Source organism: Rhipicephalus microplus, chromosome 10, assembly GCF_043290135.1.
Source record: "Rhipicephalus microplus isolate Deutch F79 chromosome 10, USDA_Rmic, whole genome shotgun sequence".
NCBI classification, from domain to species: Eukaryota; Metazoa; Arthropoda; class Arachnida; order Ixodida; family Ixodidae; genus Rhipicephalus; species Rhipicephalus microplus.
This window is the reverse complement of record NC_134709.1, coordinates 11,340,062-11,354,774: the sequence shown is the minus strand read 5'-3', so window position 1 is coordinate 11,354,774 and position 14,713 is coordinate 11,340,062. Positions and strand designations below refer to the sequence as shown.

Here is a 14,713-nt window from a genome sequence, read left to right as displayed (position 1 = left end):
CCTTTTAATCGTCGGCTCTCACCAGGCAGGGAGTGGAGGGACTTCACAGTGCGTGATTCAACAAGCGCCTGTGCGGGGAGCCTCTGAATCCAGCGTGCCGCAAGGCGGACGCAGTACATGGGCCGCGGTACGCAAACACAATCATATCACTACTGGAAGAATCAGTAAGGCACCAAAATCTACCGCGCCTATCGCGCTATACGAATGTTGCGCCGCGGGACTTCTGCTGCGCGTCCGGTTTCCTACAAGTATTACTGGAAGCGTGGCCTCTGAGACTAGCGTAGCGCGCTGCAGGAGCCGATTGCAGAGGCCATGCTAGAGAGAACTATGGCGCCTGCGTCTTTGAGAACATTAAGCGTAACGTTTCATCAGGCTCGGACAATGATGGATCAGTGTAGAGTATGGCCCATTGTTAAAGGGAACATTCGCCCACTTCATATTGCTGGCCCTCTAACGGCAAGTGGATGTGGAAACATTGTTCTTGCATGGCATTATTCTGCGAAAATGAGCCGCTACTGTCAACGAGCAGCAGTCCTATGCAAATCAGTCTCGATGTCTTTGTTAGAGAGCAATATCCGGACCTGCCCTGCACGCAAGCGTTCCTATTAACAGTGGACCCATCTGTGCACGGATTTGTCTACACATCGTTCCTCTGGCTTCAAACAGCTTCAATGAACTTGCAAGTGGATCGTTTACGACAAAACGTGACGTTATAAACGCAAGAGTTTTCCTCGCTTATTGTGACATTTTATATATTCAGAGGGAAACGAAACTACGAGTCAGAACGGAGGTCAATGAAGGCAGCTAAAGCGCGGCAAGTAACGCCACAAGAACGTATACGTAATTGCAAGTACGATTATTTGCATATCCACGTGCCATGGTCTCCGAAAAATCGCAGCGACAGCATTTCTTTAGCTGGGTAATTCTATGACGTCCAGTAGGGCGAGCAGCATTTTACGGCACGACACAGTGATGCAGGAAAGGGGCGCGAAAGGGTTTTTTCGAAGGACTCGTCTGCGTCAACATTTTACGTTGTAGCGATATAGAACAGGCGTCTATAGATGGTGGATAGACCATCCTTTAACACTGATGGTGCTCTAATGGTCTACATACACAGCGTGAGGGTTTAATGTTGTATGTTGGATAAATATTTAGGTCGGCAGAATTTCTCAGCGTTTTCTTCTGCTGAGCAATGCATTAGATAGACCCAAGCAGCGTGTTAGCTTTTCCGGCTTCAATGAAGCCGATGGCTGCGGCGTTCATTATTTCACCAGTAATGCAACGCTCGATTAAGCTTAGAGATTCGAAGAGCGCTTGAAGGTTTTTATGAAGGGTAAAATAAAAGTCCTTGTTGCGAGCTTCTTTTTTTTTAAATCTTAGTCAGTGCCTATAGTCAGTGCTACACAAGGGCTTGTATTGTCCCTTACCCCGGTATTCCTAAACAAGCCTCGACTCGAGTTTGGTCCTTCACTTGACCGACTTGAGCACAACGGCACTGCTCGACTAAGAACAACACCGACTAAATTTCAAGGCCGAAAGGCTGCCGCAGTGACGTTAGAGGTCGGGGGCCCAGTTGCCACACTGAGCATGCTCAGTTAGACTTTTTTTTCCACGTCTTTTGTTTGGCCCAATCAAGCCGCAGCAGCTGCGAGAGCGGGAGCGTTGGTTCTCCTAAAACGTGAACGAAACACAGGCTTTACGCCGCGTTCGCGGCGTAACTGGGCCCCTACCCTCTGACGTCACTGCGGCAGCCTTTCGGCCTTGAAATTTAGTCGGCGTTGCTAAGAGTGACACGGCGCAGATTATCACTGATATGCAGTAACTTTGATCTACCCAGAGACGACGCTCCCATCGATTTTCTCAAGTCACGGTTGAGCGTGGAGTGAAGGGACGTTCTATAGAATACCGGGGTTTGTGTTCGGGTTTGTCGTTTCACGTGGTGTGCGTTTACATATGCCGTGTTAAGACTCTACCCCCACCCCCCAATCACTCATTGGGAAACCCTGCGCACGCCGATGCGTCGCATCATTTCTACGGTGGCAAATGGAACTGGAAAGTTGAGCGCCAGCAATTCTGAGCGGTCACTTCCAATAAGGTACGGTCTTTTTACTGCATCGTTGCGTCTATTCTCGTCCGGCATTTAGGGTCGCTAACGGGTGCGCGCAGAACATTTTTTTTTTTCAGCAAGGGAGCATTCGTACCGCAATATTCACGGAGTATTGGACGCCGTCTTTTCCGCGATTGCGTCCTACCCCGCAGACGGCGTGCTACGCGGTTAAACGTCGAAAGAACTATAAGAACGATGTGGTTTCCCTATGCGGCTCTGTACACGGTGCATGGTGGATGGACGGACGCCGTCCGCGAGAGATAACAAACTCTGTACACTATGTACAGTGGCATCGACGAGTCAGGTGACCGGTGCAGCTACGACACGTGCATGGTTATCTCCGTTCCGTACAGCACACCCGCCAACAAGCGTAACGGATAGGCTCACATTGGGAACATTACCTGTCCTTCCTGTGTGAGCTCACCGAACCAGGAATGGGAAGGCGTAACGTTGTTGCGAATTGCACGTACACTCAACCATGAAAGTATATGGACCATGCGAGCGCGTATCTCAGAGCCTCTTCTCGACATTTACGCTACATAAGGGGCGATCGACAGCAGCGTTACGCTCAAAAAGCATCCGTGCCTTAATCGGGTGCCTGGTTATCTTCCCGGGGCACGGACAGTCTTCCACATTTCCCTTTCCGACGCGACGTAGTCTTAAGCAGCCGTGACTACGTGTTCCTGTCTCTAGGGAGTTTTAGAATACCGTTTGCAAGCGCTGTGGGCGTTGCCATATGAGTTTTAGAATAGCGTCTGCCCTGCTGCAAACCGCAACGCACGATTGCAGCGTCACCGTACCCTCGAAACCAGTGTTTTCGGGCCTCATGCGGGCCGCGATCGCCGCACGCGATTTCGCATTTTCTGCGTGCGGTCCGCGAACGCCGACTCGCGTTACGACGCATGTGCAGTGGCACAGCGACCGCACCGCAAGGGCTCGCAGTGCGCTATTCTAAAACTCCCATCTGTCTCAAGAGCACTCTATCAGCATAACTTTTATCTGTCACAATCTTCCTCGAAAAGTGATATCTACTCAACGGCGCATCTTTCCAAGCACGACGGGGTAGCTTTGATTTTGCTATTGAAGAACAGTGCTCGTAGAGGTAAAACGTTTTGCATATGAACAGCGAACTGTTAAAGTTTTGCGTGGCAGTGAGCGACAATGAAGACTCGTTTCCGCACCAGCGCTTCGGTCGACGGTGGATGGCAGCCCGATAGGTGGCGCGGACAGGCAGCTTGGCATGGAGTTACTATATGTGCTACCTTTAGTGTACAGAAACTCCAGCTTGGTAAGTGTGGCACGCGCTGTCCGTAAACTTTTGTGGTTGACTGCACGTCAGTGCTTCTCACGCTTAAACTGTGAGGTGGGCGACCCATGGCATTGGTGTACGACGTGTGACTAGACGACTGAGTTCCTTGAAACTTAAAGTGTTGATGTGGTGCTGTGAGTTTATGTATTTTTTTAGTTTCAGAGCTCGTGGCGTTGGTGTTGCCAAGCTTTCTTTTGTCTTTTCCACTTCTGTTTTGTTACTTTTCGTATAGTTTCTTGAGCTTCATCTGAAGCAGGTAGTCCTGCGTATAAAAAGATTTGCTGATACGGCTACAATTTTGATCGTCATATATCACCTAATTTATTATTCACATCTATATTTAATCATTAGCAAAACTTTCAAACGTATGTTGCGTTTGTACATGATTATTCTCGTATGTTCACACTTACTCTCCATAACTTTCTGTGTTACGCTTTACTGGTTCATCTAAATACTTGTGCAATCATATCTTGTTCGTTTCTTGCTGCGGCATATGCTGGATTCTTGTACCTTTGTAAAACTGCGAATACAATGATCCCTCTATAGTAATCAACTCTGGGGCGTCTTATTTTTACATATATATGCGTACGAGTACATACTGATTAACAAATGAACCGATAATGAAGCATGTATCTGCCCCCTGTGGGGTCTTGAAGCAACCGTGTAAACAAAGCGGCGCTTACGAACACTCGAAACCTCGTATTCAGACTTTGAGGCTTTGTGCTTTACTGACTTCGCAAGCTACAAATGCATAACCTTTACATTTGTCGGGTGGGAGGGGGGCAGCGGAGGAGGGGTGGGGAGGTGTACGCATGTACTCTCAGAGAAGTCATATACGGAGAACATTCCGCCTCATCTGGTCCTATTTAACTACTTCGCTCGCTACAGCAGGAAAGTGTGCGCTTGCGCTGTAAGATCACGACAAAGCGAGCACATATCTATACAGAATAGTTCGCTGTTTTACGTCACTCAGTTTCGTCACTCTAGTTAACCGGTTTGTAGGACTCGTCCTTGTTGTCGCGAGCACTGATTGGTCGCCCGCCAAGTGCAACAAGAATGCACCGCGCTGTTAACACGCTATCGCGAAATAACTATTTCTAGAAACGCCAGTTGGCTCTTTGTAGCTTTATGAAAAGCCGGCACACACCATTGTAGCGGTTCTATATATTTATCACAGTGGAATTAAAGTTACATTAATTTCGTTTATACAGATACGTTATTCTGTCAAAGCTCCAACGTGAATAACTTTGCTATCGTAAGTAAATTATTAGATGAAGATATGAAAGTCAAAGATTCACGTTTGAATTTCGCGCTGTTACATCAGTACGTGTACTTCAGTGTGACGTCACGAACTTCAAAAATTATTGCGTGATTCTCGCCCCTTCCTCTCTCCCCTCTCGTTGCTTCAACAAAAATATTCGCGAAGCTCGCTATGTTAACAATCTGTGTCCTTTAGAACGCAATTTAAATCACATTCAACGAAAAAAAAACGATTACGCAGGCCCTTGCAGGTGCCGCGAAAATCGAGTACGTCGCCGAGACCTGTTGCGGAATTTTCAGGGCATCGTCGCCACACTCTTTAATGTCTCTTTAACACCATCGGCAGTGACCCATACAGAGTCTATATGTTCTAACGTCTGGCAGCGTATCCCCTTATGCTCCAATTACCGTCAAGACATCGATTTCTGGCGTGACATTTAGCTAACACTGAAAGAGTCTTGCTGCGTTTTCCTTCATTCAGCAGCTTCATGAGTTGACCTTTCGTTAAGGTCACGACGACAATTTCATAACCGCTTTGCGTGGAGGGCATATATCGCGGCATGTGTGCTTTCTTCTATTTAAAAAAAAAACTTATTCGCTGTTTCTGGATCACTCGAGCATTAAGGCAAAGTAAGGCATTCATGTTTGCTGAGTCGGAACGCAAAAGTTTCACTGTGAGGCATAGATGAATGCTTGTCAGACATGCATGAAATCTCGATAAAATACCCGTACTGTAACAAATAAACACAGTTGCGCTTACAGAATGTGTTCAAGTTGTCAGTTTTTTGCATCGCAACATTACTTAAGGATCATTCTGAAAACACCAGAACTGTCAGACGCAAGCACACATACAATGACCCAACAAGAGCTTAATTTGGGTGAGTTGGTTCGTCGTGGTTGTGTTCTAGCAACAGCGCGACAACTTCAGGATGAGACAAAGAGGACAGGAAACGGCGCTCTGTCGTGTCCTTTTTGTCTCTTCCTGAAGTTGTCGAGCTGTAACTAGAACACAACCTATGACCCACTTTACCGACAGAATATTTTCCGTAATATCTTCGGAATACGTTGCTGTTGTGATGATTGGTTTTTACAACCAGAAACCGATAGCAGACATTCTAAAAATATGCCGCGGGTGTTCCGAACACACACACACACACACAAAAAAAGGAAACTGATTTAGGGCGTAGTATCGACAAGAAACCGCAATGTGCGGTGTGATGCGTTCGCGCATAATGCGTAACCGATTTTCATTATGTTTCATTACATAAGAATTGTATTGAACTCGTTGAGCATATTATTTCTGAGCTACTCATGTGCTCTTGTACTGAAGTCACTTCCGTGACGGAAGTACAGTAATTATTGAGTTTTTGGTGAGTGTACATCATTGTATTTTGAGTTTTGCTTGAGCGCCTTCGACAAAGAAGACGTTGATAATTTGGCACCCCTTTCGAAACAAATAGTCGCTGGAATGAGCGACGGCATACCTGTACTGAACCAATCATTACCTACCGTAGCAATGAAGTCTGCATGCCAGGCTAAAGCTGAATTTTCTGGTCCTTTAGTCAGCAACTACGATACACAGGTGAAAACCCGTGTTCTAACGAAGTACTCGTATTAACTTGACGTCATCAGACAATTACATAGCACCCCCTGCTCATCTGAACATTTCTGTATCTCACTTGATGTCACACTATCCCTAGAATAGGCCCACCTTTGGCCGAGCGACAATGTCATCAGATGACCTAATTTATGAGGCCATGTGGCGTAATTTTGGTGCCATTCGAGCTTTCAACATTGGATTTTTGGTTTAGGAGATATTGTAAGGTTATCGCTTTAATGAGAGTTGATACCTTCCGTGATAATTTGAAATCAACATTGCAGCACATGTTGCGAGTATAGCTGACTGCCCGCGGTAAATTCTGAATTCTCACACTACTTGCACCATGGCGTACCAGCACGGAAAAACATATTATTGCACGAGAAAATCGTTCTAATGTTTTGGATCGGACTTTGTCTTGCTGTCGTGGTAAAAAAAGGACACCGACACTGCATAACACAAGCTACGTCATCAACCTAAAACAGCACCGCAGGCAGTGTTCCGATTGCACATTGGACCCATGTCAATTTGTATCTATAAGAAACATATTCATTGGAAGAACCTGTATAACCAACTATATCTCTTTATTACACAATATAAAACAAAACACTTTCAAAATGACTAAAGATTGACAGCTCGCAGCATCTAATAGCCCCACGTGCGTCCTTGGACTAGAAAGCATCGCGCGATATGCCGACTAGTATAGCAAAGAGCAGCAAATTCGATTCGTGTCATTCACCGTAACGATTCCTTTTATAAGTGGCCTTGCAGTTTTGTTTTGAAATCTTTTGTTGTTGTTGTTGTTATAATCTCGCATAGCGATGATACTCATTGGTGTGAAGGACACGAAACAAATAAAAAAACGTAGACTGTAACGAGCTCGCCTAATCAGTATTGAGCTGCCCTTAATGTTGGGTAGTCTCCCTGAAGGCGGCGCAACCAATACATTACTGATAAGCCTCATAGTTCACATTTTATCAAGGTGATTAGAAACCTTGTTTTGACGCAATATCCTCGAGCCGCTCCTGGACAATCGCGGACTTGAGGACGCGCGAGTTTCTTCGTCTGTTTTCGCGAGTTTTTGGCCGAGTCGACGGAAACGACGAAACCGCGGAAGTCCCGATCAGTTACGAATGTCGGGTTGCGGTCTTAATTTGTATATTGTCTGCGCGGTGGTCAAAACGCTGGAATGTTCAAAGGACGCCACCTGGGGGATGGGGGGGGGGGACACCACGACCGAGTGGTCGATTGAAGCGACGTCTCGGAGGATGTTTTATGCATAGAGCCATGTGGCCCCCGCGATTCGTTCCGCGATTCGCTCCGCAATAAGCGTAGCTGGACCTGATTGCGGAGGCCACGATAGGACGATCGCATCGCACGGCGGCGGGCAGTCACCTATACCTATAGGACGGTGACCATCGCGAAACGCGGTTTAGGGTTGTGACTACGAGACATACGCAACTGGCCCCCGTTGAGAGATGACACAGGTTAGGGATAAAGAAATTGCGCCAATTGTACCGAGCGTTGCGAGGCAGCCCGTTCTGAGTGTGGACACCGGGATGATCAACATGCTGAAAATACCTCAACGTTCAAATACCTCAACCAAGCTAAAGAATGCGAATCGATAGCGTGTCAGCGTAATGCTGTTCCAGGAAAAATTTGTTGCCAATTTTAACTAAGCATCTTAGCTGTTTCCGCGTCCTCCATGCTTAGTGTCCTATAATAGCGCATTGTGGGACCGTGCCAGCATGGCCTCTGTGATGGGTGCTGTGAATCCGATGCACTGACTAAAATAAACGAGCCATCAGCTGCGAATGCGCTTTTGCGAATCCAAATGCGGATAAAACATACTTGACACTGCCTTTTGCAAGGACCGGTAACGTTAAAAAGTGCGCTGTTAACCAACGCACTTCACTGAAATGGTAAACCGGTTCACATGGCGCCATCTTTATTGTCTCCTGATGGCCAATTATTTCTTTCCTGCCTACAGACGTCATCCGCTTTTAGGACACGTGCCGCACGCAAGCAGAGGCCGAAAGAGCGCCGCTGGTACGCTCTCTCGCCTTCCATATGTCTGCGGCTGGTGTCCCGCCACGTGCGGTGCGGCTGTGCGGATAGCGCAAGGATAGGCTCTTAGGGCCGATCCATGCGCTACCCACACAGCCGCAACGCACGTGCCGGCACACCTGCCGCACCCAAGCGGAGGGCGTCGCCAATTGGCTTGTGTGTCCCGCGCTTGCGTGCGGCAGGGGTCCCGGCACGTGCATTGAGGCTGTGCGGATAGCGCTCCATGCACTTGCCGCACAGCCGCAACGCACGTGCCGGCACACCTGCCGCACCCAAGCGGAGGGTGAAAGATCGTCGCCAGTTGGCTTATTTGTCCACCGCATGCGTGCGGCAGGGCTCCCGGCACGCGGGTTGAGGCTGTGCGGGTAGCGCGTGGAACGCACGTGCATTGGGGCTGGGCTGGGCGGAGTACATGAAACGGCCCTCAAGGCTTGTACACGCGCTATCCGCACAGCCGCACCATACATGCCGGGACACCTCCACTTGCGTGCAGCAGGTGTCCAGCCACGGGCGGTGCGGCTGTGCGCACGGCGCGTGTACAGGTCCTTATTCCATGAAATTAGATTTAGTTGCGTGTCCGCAGCTGCAGTATACGGACGCAGCCTCCCATTGCGAATGGCTGGCAGGCAGCGTTCGTACGGCTGCTGTCAGACGCCCACATAAATCTGACCATTATAAGAGCCTATCTACGCTGTCGCGGTGCATTCAGCGTGCAAGCTGCCATCATACCACTAATCGTAACCGCCACTTGGCTTTGTTTCGTCAGGGCAGGATAAACTGCCCCATCAGTCATCTTCTTTTGTCGGTATAAGCTCGAACCTGTCAAGTGTCTCTCCTATCGCGGCGTTAATTCGGTTCTGTTTCATTCATTGTCGTCGATGGAGTGTTCCTTAAAGCCAGAAGCGATAGTTACTATAATTACGCAATTCGATTAACCACGTTCAGCTATAAAAACGAGAAAAAATATTTCGTGGTGTTCAGCTACGCTTTTGAAAAAAATAATGAATAAAGTATGTCATTGAAGCTATTTAGTGCTTACCTTTGTTTTACGCGCAAGAAGAGGCCTTAGGCGTAGATATTAATAATAACAGACAATCATCGGTTATAGTACATTCCGAGTGGCTCTGTAAACCCGTCGTGAATGAAATCAGTATTGCGGTCGCTACGTTGGCTCAAAAAATATGTGCGATTATTCAAAATTTACACGCGTTTGACAATAATAAAAAGGTTAGTAGTTCGTATTGCCACTTTTGAGGGCGTTCCTTGATTGTTCGTTTATGTTACAAGTGTCGGAAACGTAACGATGGCCTAGTATTATTTTTTTCTAGAAGCCGTCCTTACGAAGAACACGTTCTGGACGCAATCGCACCTACAGAAGCTGGTTGCTGTGCGCATGTTTCCTTTATATATATATAAAAAAATTAAACCGCAATTGAACAATCACACCCACGCGCCTGCGTCAGGAGCTGCGCTCCGATTGCGCATGCGCTCGGGGCGCACGAGCAACCACATTATTTATGACGCATGCGCGATGGCTTTCTCTCCGCAAGAAAGCTGCTGCTGGTTGCATCTGGGCGCGAAACAGTCATCAAAAAACAAGTACAGCTAATATTCCCCTTCTAAAACGAACCGACGTATCCCCCCCATCACGACGGTCGGAAAAGGATGCCCCAGCTCGTCGTAGCGGCACGCACGTCTCCCAAAGGTCACCAAAGGGTCACCCAAAGGTCACTAAAGGGTCATCCAAAGGTCACTAAAGGGTCACCCAGAGGTCTGCCACAAATCTAACACAGGTCGGTCACGGCACAACTACTGGCCACCCACGAGGATGCAGCGACTGTTGACTGGGTGCAGCTAGCAAGCAAGCGCGTCGCGGAGACGCCGACGGTCCTGGTTTGGAGGTTCGGTCCACAACGACGGTTTGTAACAGGGTTGACGACTGGAGAACGTGGCGTCACGAGTGGGCCGCGTTTTTTACACCTGGTCTCCCGAAGATCCTCGGGAAGGAGAGAACACGGCAGGGATCACGCGCGACGTTCCTTTCCGCCGTGACGGGATGCGGAACACTGTGGACAGTTTCAGCGATCACCTAGCGCTCTCACACGTACACAGAAGACAAACACCGAAGGGTTGTGACGCTCCGCTCTCTCGTCGGGCGTCGTCTCGTCTTCGTCGGTGGGTGTTGACGGTGGTTGTCCTCCTCCTCCGGGCGGCGTCTTCCGGTGGGCGGTACTGGTCGGGGTGCAGGCACGGCGGCAGCGGATCGGTCCCACGCCCGAGACCGTCACCGCGGCTGTGTCCATCTCCACAGGCAGAGCAGAGCCGCGAGAAGCTGTGGGATGGACGACACGGCGGGGATGATGGACGGCGCCCCGCTCGGTTGGAAGTCGCAGTCACCTGTGCGAAAAGGAAGGAATGAGCGGAAGGAAGCACTAGACTGGTGGACAGGGAGGCTGGCGAGTTCTCCAATGGGTTGGCTATCCGTGCAGAGAAAGGAGTCTAAAGAGAGTACAATAGAACTCGAACGAAATGTTGCAAGAGAAAAAAAGGAAAGCTTAGAATAACTAACGGCTGGGGTAGTAAGTAGGCACGAACGTTAAAGAGACAAAGCGTGCAAGGACGGATACAAGAAAGATTGTTAGATACAAGAAAGTACGGATAGGTACAAAAACAAGAAAGGATACAAGAAAGAACAGATACAAGAACGACGGAGACAAGGACGTGTAAAAAGAAAGATACGATGAAGTTTGTCGCGTTTATGGTGTCTTGACGTCTCCCTCGTGTGTTGCCCCGCCGGTGTGGTCTAGTGGCTAAGGTAATCAATCGGCTGCTGACCCGAAGGTGACGAGATCGAATCATGGCTGCGGCGGCTGCATTTCCGACGGAGGCGGAAACGTTGTAAGCCCGTGAGCTCGGATTTGGGTGCACGTTAAAGAAACCCAGGCGGTCGAAATTTCCGGAGCCCTCCACTGCGGCGTCTCTGATAACCATAAGGTGGTTTTAGGACGTTAGACCCCACATATCAATCAAATCAATCTCCCTCGTGTGCATTTTAGCACGCCCATGTCTCTTTAACGCGGAAAGGGAAGACAGAACGTGACGCTGTTCAAGATAGTTCTCCGAAAAGAAAAAACAACACCTCAATAACGCCCTTTGTGCTGAGCAGTCTAGACCAGTGTCCTAGAACGTGGCCTAGCCGACATAAGCGCACATCGAATGTACGAGCAGAGACGTAGCCTTTTGATCTTGTTGGTACAATGTGCCTCTACAGTGCATACTATGGTGCTACACTGCATAGCAACTATAACTGCCGCGCAAATGTTTCAGGGCTTTTTCCCACTAAGCTTTTGTAGAAGTAGTTATTCAGTTTCTCGCAAACATCGTAGAGTCTAGAGGGAACTCTGGAGTTAGTGTTATGGAAGCTGCAACGCATGGCCCTTCAGAAAGCTTGGGAATGATAGGTAGTGCATGGATTCGTCAAGTCGTCATACTTTTGGCTCTGTTTCGATTTGCGTGGCTTAGAGCTGCTTTCTCATGAAACGACAATCAGCACATGTTCAGCAGTTGCACTTCACAACCTTAATTTTTTAGGCTGACTAATTCAAATCGAGTCACAAAGTTTGGAACGGTTTGTATATTTTTTTACAAAAGAAAACCAGAACAGTGCAATAAACAAAGGCACTGAGTGCATTCGAAGCTCGCAAGCAGGAAGAATTGGCAAATCCTTGTGCTTCCCATCATTCCCATGGTCGCTGAACGATCGCAGTGCCAGATTCTCTTTTAGTTAATTAAACAAAACTCTATGGTTAACATAAGTTAAGACTGCGGCCATATTGATGCGGAAACAGAGGCGTCTGTATTAGATCAAAACAATATATGCTGCTTTATTGATGTAGGAAGTAGTGCATGAGGTACTTGCCAAGCTGCATTTTTTTTCAGCGAGAATGCCAACGCTGTGCCGCACAGAAACATGGTCTCCGTAATTAGCTCCGGCAGCGCACCTGTCTGAGCTAATCACTGACGCCACGACAGAAACGACGCACTTGCGTGGCCACTCACCTGCGGCGCTGATGTTGAAAGTGATGTTCCCCGTGACACCAGGTAACACCGTGCGACGACAGGTGTCGTGCAGGCCGGACAGCTGGGTTACCTTGTCCGCCTCGGAGAACACCTGCGAGCACGTCATCACGTTTTAGAAACCGCTCCTATTTGTGCCGCATCACTTCGGCTGAAACTCCGGCCGGGGCCCAAAGGTGTAGTCGGGCAAGGAACCAACTCGGCAAAACGGTGTCTGCCCCTAAGGATACCTTATTTCTTACAATAGCGTATGGGTTTTGTATATTTGCTTTCGTACTGCTTGGCTCAACAATTTTTATCGGACTACCTTTGCCATACGTGTTTCCTCATTGTTTATATTGAAGTCGGCATCACTTCGTGATAGACTTCTGATGTAGTTGCACGACACGACACGTGGTATGTACACTGGACTATAGACTATAGTCTATATAGACACCGGACTTTGGACTATACTAAGTGTTTCGCTGCTAAGCTCGAAGACGACGGGTTCGGTTCCTAGCAATAGCTGCCTAACTAAGATCGGAGCAAAGTAAAAAAAAAGGCAAGATACAGTGTAGTTAGGTTTAGGCGCACGCTAATATGCATCAAGGGGTCGAAATTAACCAGCACGTGCGACACTTCGGTGGGCCCCAATATGATATCACAGTGCAGATCGTAAAACCCAGTAATTTTATTATGATCCTTCAGCACACATCGATAATGACAGTAGCATTCGCGTAGCTTCACGTGGGTCCTGCATATTGTGCATTATTTGCGAAGCTTCCGCGTTAGATATAACCCAACATGTAATAGTTTCTGGCGTTTCTTCGGTGCAATAAGATGGACGTCACATTAAGACGACGGGAGCAGCTTTAAATGTATCGGCTCTAGAGCGTAGGCCTGATATAAAATCCTAGCGAGTACGCTACAGCCTTTGGCGCTGTTTCAGCAACAATCCCACTGCACGCAGGCGGGCGTCTGTCTTTTGAAGGAGTTGCTGTCAGTGTGGTGAAGAATGATTACGGCCGCACATTCACTTACGAAACAGAATTTATCCTTGGAGCCCTTGAGACCCGTGATGAGGTAGTTCCGGCCGTTCTCTTGCCAGCCGCCGTGACACTGGAAAGCTGAAAGAAGAGAGTCGGGTTACACGCACTTTTTCGCTATGCTGTATAAAGTAGTGCTCGAGGATGTTCTCTTCTGCAAGAGATTCGCGCCACTTCGCTGTGATGCAACATCTTCAAATAACTTTGTTGTTATTCCTCGTAGGATTTTAATGCTGCAAGATAAGTATGCTACCATAACAACTGTTTGACCAAATGCGGTCGCACCGTGTGATCTTTCTGAGATAGTGCGAAACTCTGTGGGCTATTCTTTTTCTCTTCTTCTGTTTTTGGTGGCGGGGGCCAGTTGATTGTTGAGGCAGTTGTTTTTTTTTATGTAATAAACGTTTTAGCGAATTCATAGGATAATTACCGGAAAAAGTTATGAAAGGCCCCTGCCAAATACGCGACGTGTACCGGTAACGCATGCAGTCGCAGAAAAGGCGATTCCGTAGACTACTTCTTTTAAACCATATTGGCGCCGCCTTAAGCTGATGTTTTCTTGCTTTAGTATATACCTTTTCACAGGAATGAAAAAAAAAACACCGCCATGACGGGCTGTGCGCGGGAGTACAAAGGCTAAGGGCGCAGCGTTGTCAGTGAATTTTCGAGGGGACGCGCCAATTCGCACAGCCCAAGGAGGGCTATGGCGGCGCCCGGGGAGGCGTTTATGAAAATGTGAATCATGAACCAACAAGTCCATGAAACATTGTACGCACCAACCTAACAATTTTCATGCGTGTGTGTCCACTGTAACACTGTTCACCTAGTTGTTATAGAACCAAAACACAAAGTATATGGTGGCACTCAAATCCATCCCTAAAATAATTCGTACTCACTCCTGCTGGCGACCAGCGCCCGCGGAGTGGCGGCAGCCGGCGACGTGGCGGCGGCCGACAAGACTTGCTCTTCGCCGCCGCAGCCGGCTGCCCGGAACTCCAGGTGGCTGTGGCGCCGGCATCCGAGCACGTCCCGGCACCCGTCGGGCTTCCACGATGCCCGACCCGTGGCGCGAAGGCCGTCGGTGAGCGCCAGCGCCGGACACGGATGCGACAACGCCGAACCGTCGCCCCCGAACGGCGCCGACAAAGCTGCAGAACGAGGCCGCTCACGATGAAGCGCCGTATTTGGTTGCTGTGGGTACCTCATTAGTATTCAGAACTTCAAAACTGTACTTAGAGTAACAACGTAATAAATAATGGCAGCTCCTCTCA

The 14,713-nt window shown here is 48.5% G+C and overlaps 1 protein-coding gene across 1 annotated transcript in view; it reads right to left on the bottom strand.

The window, feature by feature from the left end:
• Positions 1 to 9,988: 9,988 nt before the first annotated feature.
• aus (argus) overlaps positions 9,989 to 14,713 on the bottom strand; it is a 131,211-nt gene continuing 126,486 nt past the window's right edge. The window contains exons 11-14 of the mRNA XM_037433119.2: positions 14,339 to 14,590; positions 13,438 to 13,523; positions 12,400 to 12,511; positions 9,989 to 10,737 (exon numbers count right to left, since the gene is read on the bottom strand). Coding sequence (XP_037289016.2) covers positions 10,625 to 10,737; positions 12,400 to 12,511; positions 13,438 to 13,523; positions 14,339 to 14,590 — 563 coding nt within the window. The 3' untranslated portion in view covers positions 9,989 to 10,624. The remainder of the gene's footprint in view (positions 10,738 to 12,399; positions 12,512 to 13,437; positions 13,524 to 14,338; positions 14,591 to 14,713) is intronic.